This window comes from Scyliorhinus torazame, chromosome 18 (assembly GCF_047496885.1).
Source record: "Scyliorhinus torazame isolate Kashiwa2021f chromosome 18, sScyTor2.1, whole genome shotgun sequence".
In the NCBI taxonomy this organism is placed as follows: Eukaryota; Metazoa; Chordata; class Chondrichthyes; order Carcharhiniformes; family Scyliorhinidae; genus Scyliorhinus; species Scyliorhinus torazame.
This window is the reverse complement of record NC_092724.1, coordinates 149,225,409-149,237,827: the sequence shown is the minus strand read 5'-3', so window position 1 is coordinate 149,237,827 and position 12,419 is coordinate 149,225,409. Positions and strand designations below refer to the sequence as shown.

Genomic DNA, 12,419 nt, shown 5'->3' with positions numbered 1-12,419 from the left:
TCTGCACGTTCTCCCCGTGTGTGCGTGGGTTTCCTCTAGGTACTCCGGTTTCCTCCCACAGTCCAACGATGAGCTAGTTAGGTGGATTGACCATGCTAAATCGCCCTTAGTGTCCAAAATTGCCCTTAGTGTTGGATGGGGTTACTGGGTTATGAGGATAGGGTGGAGGTGTGGCTTGGAAAGGGTGCTCTTTCCAAGAGTAGGTGCAGACTCGATGGGCCGAATGGCCTCCTTCTGCACTGTAAATTCTATTATTCTATGATTCTATGAGGTTATGCACTATATTAATCAAACCTTAGCTGGAATATTGTGTATAGTTCTGAGAGCCACACTCTAGTAAGGATGTGAACGCATTGGAGGGAATGAGAAACTAGTTATGAGGATAGATTGGATAAACTGGGATTGTTGTACCTTGAGAGAAGAAGGCTTAGAGGAGATGATAGAGATGTTCAAAATCATGAGGGGCTTAGGAAGCGTAGATAGGGAAAAACTGTTCCCAATCATAAAAGGATCAAGAATTGTGCATGATTAACTGTTATTGTTGTTTGCTCATTTTTGTCCTGTATATATTTGAAAATACCTCAAATAAAATATTGTTTAAAAAGAATGAGAGGGCGCAGATTTAAAGTAATTTGCAAAAGAAGCAAATGAGATGTGAGAAAAACGTTTCACACAACGCATGATTTGGGTCTGGAATGTAGTACCTAGAAGTGCGTGGAAATAGGTTCAATCAAGACATTCAATAACGCATCAGATAATTATTTACACAGAAACAATGTGTAAGGGTACAGGTAAAAGGCAGAGGAATGGCACTAAGTCATGATGCTGGAGTGCCGGTGCAGACACGGTGGACCAAATGGCCTCCTCTGTACCACAACAATTCTGTGATTCTATGATCATATGATCCCATGATTTAGAACATAAAACATACAGTGCAGAAGGAGGCCATTTGGCCCATCGAGTCTGCATCGACCCACTTAAGCCCTCACTTACTTCCACCCTATCCCCGCAACCCCAATAACCCCTCCTAACCATTTTAGTCACTAAGGGCAATTAATCATGGCCATTCCACCTAATCTGCATGTCTTTGGACTGTGGGAGGAAACCGGCGCACCCGGAGGAAACCCACGCAGACACGGGGAGAACGTGTAGACTCCGCACAGACAGTGACCCAGCGGGGAATAGAACCTGGGACCCTGGCGGTGTGAGGCCATTTATTTAGGGTAATGTCTTATCCTAATATCTTCAGGCCCTTCATCAATGAGTTTCCCATCATCATAAAATCAGAAATGCATAGTTTTCAGTTCCATTTGCAATGCTCAATTAATGAAGCAGCTTATGCCTGTGTGCCTCAAGACCTAGACAACATTCATGCTTGAGCGAACAAGTGGCAAGTAATCTTTGCATCACACAGTGCCAGATAATGAGTACTTCCAACAAAAGGTAGTCCAACCGCCCACACTTGATATTCAACGTCATTAGCATTACCGAATCCCCCACAATTAAACCATTCACATAAATACAGTGGCTATAAGAGCAGATCAGGGGTTGGATACTCTGCAGCAAAGGACTCAGCTCCTGACTCCTCAAAGTCTGTCCACCACATACCAATCGCAAGTCAAGAGTGTGATAGCATAGACCCCACTTGACTGGATAAGTGCAGCTCCAACAATACTTAAAAGGTTAACCACGATAGACATTGGTCAATGGCAGCAGCAACTTTTTAAAAAGTTAACCACCATACAGGGCCAAATTTGATTGAGACCCAATTCATCAGCTTAAACATTCACTCCCACAACTTACCAAGTTTAAAATGATAACACCTCCTAAATTTAGTTAGAAGGACAGGATCAGCAGGCATATGGGAACAACACCTGCAGGTTCCCCTTCATATCACACATGATCCTGACTCAGAAAAATACCATCATTCCTTCATTCTTTTTAGGTACAAATCCTGAAACTCTCCCTCTCTATGAGTACTGTGGATGTACCTACACCACAAGGACTGCATTGCTACCTTCCTAGGTTCAAATAAGGATGGACCATAACTATTGACTTTGCCAAAGATACCCAAAGCCCATTAATAGATTTTAAAAAGTGCCTAATTTCTCAGTGTTCAGTTAAGGCATACAGGGAAATCAATGCTCTTTAAAACATGTGAAACTGAATAGAAAAATATTAGGTTATTTTGAAGTCGATGGAAGTCACATGGTACTTATACAAGAACATAGTATTGATTAAACATTAAGAACTGGAGTTTATTAAGGTTTGGTGCCACAGTGGTTCGCACTGCTGCCTTACAGCACCAATGTGACATCACGTTGGCAAGGTTTACAATAGGTTTGTCAGGCAAAAGGCCGTCAAGGGGATCGCTCCCAGAGGTAAGTATAGCACCCGTGGGTGGGGGGCGAGGGTAGAAGGATATGCCCAGGCAATGCCCTGGCATAGGTTGGTGCTGCCAGGTTCCAGGCAATGCCAACCTGTGTCGGGGCAATGCCAAAGCAGAACATAGCAGGAGCCCATTGGGGAGGGAGGGATGTAGGTAAGGATTGTCGGTGAGGGGGGGGGGGGGGGGGGGGTGACAGCGGGGGGGGGGGGCTTTGCCATTGATGAATGTCCAGGAGGGTAGGGGCTTTGCCGACGATGAAAGTCAGATTGGGGGGGAGGTTGCCGAATATGAATGTCGGAGGGTGGGGGGCAGGTTGACGAAGGTGAATCTTGGGGGAGGGGATAGACCTCCAGACCTCCGTGATGGGGGTTGGGGGCTGTTGGGCTGAAGTGCCGATCGGGGAGCCCTTTAAAGATGGAGCCCCCATCTCTTTGGAACCGGTTCCTGGGCAACAGCCAGTTACCACAAAAAATATTCATGATAATACTGAAAATATTGATACAAGTGTCTCACCTCTAAAGGGTTGTTACCATTAGATAAAATATCTAGTAAGTCTGCAGAAGATATAAAGTAGAATCTAGGAAAGGCAAGTCTTTTTGTCTCAAGATATTCAGCCAAGGCTTTTTCACAAAGGGTTAAACTAAAAGGCAAGCACAGGAAAAGAAAAGAAAAATCAGAACTTGAAATTGTTACAAAAGCTATAAAATGCTAATGCTGGAAATTGAAATAAAACCAGATAAGCCGGAAATACACAGTAGGTCTGGCAGGATCAGAGGTGAAATGTTGTTCCCTTCCACGTGGTGTATTTTGTGGTGAGTAGGCATTTAATTGGGTGGGAGGGTGGGGACTGTGCCACCTACCCACCTCCACCTCGATAAAGCCTAAGTGTAAAGGCTGGTGGACAGGCAACACCCACTGCCTCCACAGGGGAGCCAAGTACAGAAGAACTGCCAGCCTCTAATTGGCTCTCAGCAGACAAAAACTCATTGTTGACCTATTATTTGCCTGTATGCGCAAGATGATGCAGGCTTTTCCAAAAAGACGTGATGCAATGGTCTCGCTGGCTCGCCAGCCAGTGACAGAGACCCCCATCGCCTCCATAAAATTCCACCCAAAGGTTTCAGGTCATCAGGACTGATGAAAGATCACAACCTGAAACATTTACTCTGTTTCTCTCAGAATTGATACATTGGGTCTACCATGGAAATAGGCCATTTAATAGTTGATTCCAGCGTTTATACTCCATATGAGTTTCCTATAACTATTTCATCTGATCTTATTCTATTTCTTCTTCCCTCATATGCTGATCTAGTTTCCCCTTAAATGAAGATGTTTGCTTCAACTACACCTTGTGGTAACTCTCGTTGGATAAAGTAGTTTCTCTGGAATTCCTTATTGAATTTATGAATGATATTTCATATTTCTAAAACCTGTTAAACATTTTCTCCATGTCTACCCCATCAAGCCTTTTCAGTTCAAGATTTGAGGGGGTTCCTGGAAAAAAAAAGAATGTGTGGAACGGCAAGATTTGTTGGTCAGAGGAATGCTGTTCAGGAAAATGCCAGAAAGGTTAGTGTGACGACTAGAAGACTTTAAGAATATTGAGTTCTAAGTATTGGGCAATTTCAGGGTTAAAAGCCTGGGGTTAGAGTGTGTTTGACTGCAATGGTTATGTTTTTATAAAAATACTTCTGTTTTGCAGGGCCTGGGTGTTTTTAGCAGCCAGAAGGTGCAATTGACATAAGAATGTGTTTTTCAGTCCAGGCTAATGGGCTATGATATGACTGAGAAAGTCCCTGGGGAGTTAATATGTCTTGCAGCCTGCAGTGATAATTTGTTTTTCTTGTAGGGAGATGAGGTTATTGCGGGGTAGAGCCAAGCAATGCAGAGAGACATTTGTAAAGGCATCAGAGAAGCAAAGAATTTTGGAGAAAGCTATGGAGAGAGTCAGTTTTTGGAGAAACTTTGAAGAGTGGAGTTGAATTCTAGTCTGCATGATGTTGAGTCCACAATTCTCCCACAGTACGATCGATTGAGAACTGTATGTTTCTTTTGTTGTTGCTTCATGGGAAATTGATTAGTAGTGTTTAAGGTGTAAATTGTAAGCTGTTCTTTTCAGATGTGAAGTTAACAAAGTTTAATACTGCAGTCAGAATAAAGCTTTGTTTTAAAAATAACCAACCCTTATTTCTTCATGCAATCACTCCTGAAACAAATCATTCTTTCCGCACAGTCTTTCAAATAAACTTAAATATTGGGGTTTCGGTCCAGTATCCCAGCCATTGTTGTGGTCTGGTCTGGGAACAAACTTTTCCAGCAACTCACCCAGGTCCTCGGGACCTCACCTCTGATGCTCACTGCCTTTGCTACTTCTAGCCATGCCTGCTTTGGTTGTTTTTAATCTCCTGTCAAAGAAGAGGATTTACAATTGCTTGGTACAGAACTTGAATATAGCTGAAAAGATAAATATGTTGCTAAAGTTTTTCGCCTTGAACTCATCAGGGAAATTGCAAGAATGCCAAATTTCAAACAATCACACAACAATTTATACTACACGAGAAAAGATTGCTAATTACCTGTCAAGTCACCTCTGATTGGACAAGGCATTGCTATGGAGAAAGCAAAAGGGAACTATAGGCTGCCCAAGCTCTCCAAAAATGTATTTGACCCAAAGTTGTATCACGTTCATTTCCAACTGCATTGACAATGTTAAGGTGAGACACAGTCCCATGATATAATCATTGAGACTGAATAGATTGGTTGCAGGATATCTAAATCTGCTCCATACCCTTTCCGGCACTTGTTCTGGGATACACAAATTAATTTCATTTTCAATTTGATTCATTTGTGTTACTATATTGCCTCAATAGATGACAGCATCAAAATCAAGAACTGCATGAAGCACACCCGCACTGTAAACTTGTCAAATGGAAATGTTTCAGCTGCATGACTAATGCTGCCACCAAACATGTAGTTAACTTGAATGAACATGTACTTTCCAAAAGTGAAGAGATTATCCTGGCAAATAGCTTCAACTGCAGTGTTCACATGTCCCACATCAAATGACAAGAGGTATTCCTGAGTTTGAACTCCTCTATTCCCAGCTATCCCACCAGAAACCAGCAGCCAATGAAGATGCTGAATCCTTGGAAGTGCACCTTGTAGATTTAGTGCATGCATACTGTGGAATACCTAATGTCTGATTTTCACAAGCAGTGCAAATGTCTGGTTGCATTGTAAGACTTGAGGGCCAACCCAGACTTAGGTCAGGATTTTCTGATCTCGCCTGCAGTGGATGTCATGGTGGGTGGGAGAGGAAAATATTGCGAGATGAAAAAAAATCAGGTTTGTGTTGGTGAGAAAATTGGGTCCCATCATCCATCAGCACATCAATGGCAGATCACATTTGCTGGAACGCAATGTTGGAAATGACATTTGAGCGGAGATGGGGCTAATGCGAGACCATCAAAAACGGTTGGAGGAGAAGGTAGAGGACTTGGAGAACCGGTCACACAGGCAGAATATTCAGATCATGGGTCTGACCGAGGGGTGCAAAGGAGCCGATGCTGGCGCATATGTGGGGAAGATGCTCGAGAAGCTGCTTGGTGAAGGTGCGTTTGACTGGCCAGTGGAGATGAACCAAGCTCACAAGACGTTGTTGAGGAGGCCCAGGGGAACGAGCCGACGAGGGCGATGGCGGTGCGCCTACACCGGTTCCTTGATAAGGAGAGAATCATGAGGTGGGCCAGGCAGACGAGACGCATGCCTGGCGGGCAGTGAGATTCGCATGTCGTGCAAGAAGGTGGTGAAGTTTGAACTATTGTACCCGGCACGCCTATAGGTGACTTATGGGAGCCGAGAGCTGTAATTTGGATCTTCTGAGGAGGCAGCGGAGTTTATGAGAGACAATGGACTGGCAGGAGAAGGTGGTCTTGAACTTTGGTGGAGAAGTTGTGATGCTGCTGTAAAAACGTTTGTTCAGGGCCATTTCTGGTCACGTGGAACGTTCGAGGTTTGAATGGGACGGTCAAGAGGGCCCGTGTGTTTGCACACTTGAGGCGACTGAAGGCGGATGTGCCATGCTGCAAGAGACCAGATCAGGTTGAGGAAGGGATGGGTTGGGCAAGTATTCCACTCAGGGTTGGACTTTAAAGCGAAGGGGGTGGCGATTTTGGTCAATAAGCGGGTGGCGTTCGAGGTGGATAATATAGAGGTGGATCCGGGGGGAACCGGGGGGGAGGGGGGGGGGGGGGGGGGGGGGGGAGATATGTCATGGTTAGTGGGAAACTGGAGGGAATGCCGGTAGTATTGGTGAATATTTATGCCCGGAACTGGGACGATGTGGAATTTATGAGGTGGGTGCTGGGGAGGATTCCGGACCTGGATTCTCATCAGCTGAGAGCCCTAGGTCGGGGAAGGTATCAGCTACGGCTAAGAAACTCCTTGGTCTCATGGAGCACAAGGGGGGGTCAATCCATGAAGATTTGGGAGGCCGAGGGGGAAAGAATTTTCGTTCTACTCCCATGTTTACAAGGTGTATTCCCAAATAGATTTCTTTGTGCTTGATAAAATTCTGCTGGCAGAGGTGATAGATGCTGAATATTCAGCAAGAGTGGTGTCGGACCATGCCCTGCATTGGCTGGACCTGCGAGTGAGCAAAGGAAGTGCCCAGCGCCTGCAATGGAGGTTGGATGTGGGGCTGTTAGCAGAGGAGGAGGTGTGTTTCAACGGGTGGGAGAAGCCATCCGGGGGTATATAAAGATCAACGATACGGGGGAGGTGTCGGCGGGCACGGCCTGGGAGATACTAAAGGCAGTTATCAGAGGGGAATTTATTTCTATTCGGGCACACAAGGAGAAGGCGGAGCGGGTGGAGATAGAGAGACTGGTGGGCGAAATCCTACAAGTGGACAGGAGGTACGCAGAGACCACAGAGGAAGGGCTTTTGAAGGAACACCAGAGGCTACAATTGGAATTTGGTCTCCTATCCACCGTTAAGGCGGTGGGACAGCTGAGGAGGGTGAAAGGGGTGGTGTATGAGTACGGGGAAAAAGCAAGCAGGACACTGGCGCATCAGTTGAGGAAGCAGGAGGCGGCGAGCGAGATCGGGAAAGTGAGAGTTACAGGGGGGAAGGTGGTCTTAGATCCGGCGGGTGTGAATGGATTGTTTCGAAATTTCTACAGCGAGCTGTATATATCGTCACCCCCAGCCGGAGAAGAGGGGATGAGGCAATATTTGGGAGGACTGGAGTTACCGAAGGTGGACGGGGAGCTGCTAGAGGGCCTGGGGGCCCCACTGGGCTTGGGGAGGTAATAAAGGGGTTTGAGGCAATGTAATCGGGTAAGGCCCCGGGACTGAACGGATACACGGTGGAATTTTATAATAAGTTTTATGGGGCGCTGGGACCGCTGTTGGTAAGGGCCTCCAACGAAGCAAAGGAGTTGGTAGTGCTCCCCCCAATGTTGTCGCAGGCGCCGATCTCTCTCATTTTGAAGCGGGACAAAGACCCGGAAAACTGTGGGTCATATAGACCAATCTCCCCACGGGCAAAAGTGAGGTTTTGCGATCCAGGCAAGGGGGCAGGAGGAGATTGGGGGAGATGCCGTTCAAGGTGGTGGGAGGGAGCTTTAGGTACTTAGGTATCCAGGTGGCACGGGAATAGGGACAGCTCCACAATCTGGGTAGGCTAGAAGAGCAGATGAAGTGGGACTTCCGGAGGTGGGACAGGCTCCCGCTGTCTCTGGCGGGGAGGATACAGACTGTGAAAATGACAGTCCTCCCAAGGTTGCTGTTTGTTTTTCAGTGTCTCCCAATTTTTATCCCCAAGGTGTTTTTTAGGAGGATGAATGCGGTAATTTGGGGATTTATTTGGGCCGGTGAGGAGGTTGCTGCTGGAGTGGGGGGATGGGAGTTGGGGGGGGGGTGGTTGCTGGCTCTTGCGAACTTTATTAACTATTACTGGGAGGTGAATATATGGTCAGGAAATGGGCAGTGGGGGAGGGGTCGGTGTGGGAGCGAGTGGAGGCGGCACCCTGTAAGGGCACATGTTTGAGAGCATTGTTAACGGCACCACTGCAACTAAGGGAGAGGGTAGAGCTGCCAAGGGGGAGTGAGTTCAGATATCTGCAGGTTAGGGACTTTGCGCAAAAGGTCTGAAGGGGGTTCCCTCGTGTTATAACCTGCCTACTTACGATTGGCTGGGGACTAATGACTATCCCACAATCCTATGGGAGTATGAACTTCCCCAATGAGGGGGGCGGAGAAACTCCTAGTATAAATAAGCTGGCCAGTTCAGGAACCAGCAGGAAGGAGAAGGTAGCAAGGGAAGTTACTGCTACTGTTATATATATATTGTTATAGTAAATAAACGTTATTATTTTGTATCCTTAAAACTCGTGCTGGATTCTTCGTGGCCCTTACAAAACTGGCGACGAAGGTAAAAGTGAATAGCTGTCTACACTGCTGAAGCCACCTCCCTGGATTTTTGTTGGATACAGGTTGGAAATTGTTTTCTATTATACCATGCCTCTGTACGGACGTTTGGATGTTTTTGATGCTGCGCTGGAAAGCTGGAACCAGTACACACAACGGATGCGTTACTATTTCCGGGCAAACAATATCACTGGAAACGAGCGCCAGGTGGTCATATTGCTCACCGCCTGCGGGCCGCATACGTTTGGGGTGATTAGGAGCCTTACGTACCCAGCTGCGCCGGACACCAAAACGTTTGACGAACTTGTGAATATAGTGGGGGAACACTTTAACCCAACCCCGTCCACGATAGTCCAGCGTTACCGGTTTAATACCGCTGAGAGGACCCCCGGAGAATCCCTTGCCGATTTTTTATCCAGGCTATGCGGGATTGCGGAATACTGTGACTATGGTGAGACCTTGTCAGAAATGTTACGCGACCGTTTGGTTTGCGGTATTAACAATGCAGCAACCCAGAGAAAGTTGTTAGCGGAGCCAACATTGACTTTTCAACAGGCAATACAAATAGTCTTGTCCCGAGAGAGCGCAGAGTGAGGAGTACAGGAGCTACAGGGAATGGAAGTGCATGCCTTGGGGCGCAACCCTTTCCGCCCAAAAACGGCCCCCCGCACTCCTGCGGTACCTTGGGCGAGGCAACGACCGGACCGACGCCAATGGCCATCGGACATTCCTCCCCGAAGGGAGCCTTCTCCAGAGCCAATGGATGAGGAGCCATGTCCGTGTCAGACTTGTAGGCGCCGACCCCGTCGCGGACGGCGGTCCTGGGGACGCCAGAGGCGCCGTGGTTCCGACCGAAACTGGGACCAGCCCAGGGGCCGTAACTGGGACCAGCCCAGAGGCCATACCTTCCATGTGGATGAACCTGCGGCGACCACTCCTGAGGACGTGGAGACGGAGGACGACTGCCTGCAGCTGCATTGTGTGGCAGCTCCCCGTGTGGCCCCCATTAAGGTGACAGTACGGGTCAATGGCCACCCGCTGGAGATGGAGTTGGATACTGGCGCAGCGGTCTCCGTGATCGCCCAGAGGACATTCAACCGCATCAAGCAGGGTATATAGACCCTTACATTAACTGACTCACAGGCCAGGTTGGCCACCTACACGGGGGAACCACTGGACATTGCAGGAACTACAATGACCCCTGTTGTCTATGGACGCCAGGAGGGGCGTTTCCCACTTATCGTAGTGCGTGGCCATGGGCCCAGCCTGTTGGGTCGGGACTGGTTGCGCCATTTGCGGTTGCAATGGCAGCACATCCTCCAAACAGTTTCTGGAGGGCTGACTGAGGTGCTAGGACAATACCCAGAGGTATTCCAGCCTGGTTTGGGGAAAATAAAGGGGGCCGTAGCCCGTATCCAAGTTGAACCAGGAGCCACGCCGCGCTATTTCCGGGCGCGCCCAGTGCCTTACGCTTTGCTCGAGAAGGTAGAAGGGGAGCTCACTCGTTTGGAGAGTTTGGGTATTATCAGGCCCGTCCGTTTTGCTGACTGGGCAGCTCCAATTGTACCAGTAATGAAGCCAGATGCCACAGTTCGCTTGTGTGGCGACTATAAACTTACAGTGAATACAGTTTCCCGACTCGACCGATACCCAATGCCTCGCATAGAGGATCTCTACGCGAAACTTGCAGGTGGACTCTCATTCACAAAATTAGATATGAGTCACGCCTACCTGCAGTTGGAGCTGGACCCTGCCTCCCGACCATATGTAACAATTAACACACACCGGTGGGCCTGTATGAATATACACGGTTGCCCTTTGGAGTATCCTCTGCCTGCGCAATTTTTCAACATGTTATGGAGGGCATTTTGAGAGGTTTACCACGTGTGGCTGTCTACCTAGATGATGTGTTGATTACAGGGACGTCGGAGCAAGAGCATTTGGAAAATCTGGAGGCTGTCCTTAGATGCCTTTCGGAGGCTGGAGTCCGTTTACGTCACACAAAGTGCGTATTTCAGGCAAAAGAAGTAGTCTACCTAGGTTATCGGGTGGACCGCGAGGGTCTGCACCCCGTCGCAGAGAAGGTGCGTGCAATTCAACAGGCCCCCACCCCGACTGACACTTCGCATCTTCGTTCTTTTCTCGGTCTCGTAAACTATTACGGGAAGTTCCTCCCCAATCTGGCAACTACACTGGCCCCCTTGCACCTGCTGCTAAAGAAAAATCACTCCTGGGTTTGGGGTCAGCCGCAAGAAACCGCTTTCCGGCGGGTAAAGCAACAATTGTCGTCGTCTGGGTTACTAACCCACTATGATCCGGGAAAGCCTTTGCTCGTCACATGTGATGCATCCCCGTATGGTATTGGGGCCGTCCTGTCCCACAAGATGGAGAACGGGGCCGAGCGACCGATAGCTTTCGCCTCCCGCACATTGACTGCAGCGGAGAAAAAGTACGCGCAGATCGAGAAGGAGGGCCTGGCAGTGGTTTTTGCGGTGAAACGCTTCCACCAGTATGTGTACGGCCGCCATTTCACTATCGTGACTGACCATAAGCCCCTGCTGGGACTCTTCAGAGAGGATAAGCCAATACCGCCCATTGCTTCTGCACGGATCCAGCGCTGGGCTTTGTTGCTTGCTGCATATGAGTATTCTCTGGAGCACAAACCAGGTACGCAGATAGCAAATGCCGACGCACTGAGCCGATTGCCTTTATCGACCGGCCCCATGTCGACCCCCACGACCAGTGAGGTGGTTGCAACCCTAAATTTTATGGACACCTTGCCTGTCACGGCATCACAGATCCGTGAGTGGACCCAGATGGGGCCAGTCTTGTCGAAGGTTCGGCACATAGTCCTGTATGGTGGGCAGCATAGACAGCTCCCAGGCGAGTTGTGGGCATTTTCCTCCAAGCTGTCAGAGTTCAGCGTGGAAGACGGCATCCTCTTGTGGGGGACGCGTGTGATTGTCCTGGAAAAAGGCCAGGAGCTGATATTATCAGACTTACACAATGGGCATCCGGGCGTGACCAAGATGAAAATGTTGGCCCGGAGTTATGTCTGGTGGCCAGGCCTCGACACCGACATTGAGAAGGTGGCCCAAAACTGCTCCATTTGCCAGGAGCATCAGAAGCTTCCGCCGGCCGCACCCCTACATCACTGGGAATGGCCAGTGCGGCCTTGGGCACGCTTACATGCAGATTTTGCAGGCCCTTTTCAGGGATCCATGTTCCTTCTACTAATTGACGCCCAGTCCAAATGGCTGGAGGTGCATAAGATGCAGGGGACAACGTCCTGCGCAACAATTGAAAAGATGCGTTTATCGTTTAGTACGCATGGCCTCCCCGAGGTGCTGGTCACGGATAACGGCATTCCATTCACGAGTGAGGAGTTTGCGAGGTTTACAAAGATGAACGGCATCCGCCATATCCGCACTGCCCCTTACCACCCGGCTTCAAATGGGTTGGCAGAGCGTGCAGTGCAAATATTCAAAAGAGGCCTAAAGAAGCAGTCTTCCGGATCAATGGACACGAGACTGGCTCGCTTTTTGTTTACGTACAGGACCACCCCCCATGCAGTGACTGGGGTAGCTCCCGCAGAACT

The 12,419-nt window shown here is 48.6% G+C and overlaps 1 protein-coding gene across 1 annotated transcript in view; it reads right to left on the bottom strand.

The window, feature by feature from the left end:
• Positions 1 to 12,419, bottom strand: part of LOC140395604 (dynein axonemal heavy chain 17-like) — an 896,966-nt gene that overhangs the window by 474,390 nt on the left and 410,157 nt on the right. Inside the window, exon 30 of the mRNA XM_072483576.1 lies at positions 2,903 to 3,029. Coding sequence (XP_072339677.1) covers positions 2,903 to 3,029 — 127 coding nt within the window. The remainder of the gene's footprint in view (positions 1 to 2,902; positions 3,030 to 12,419) is intronic.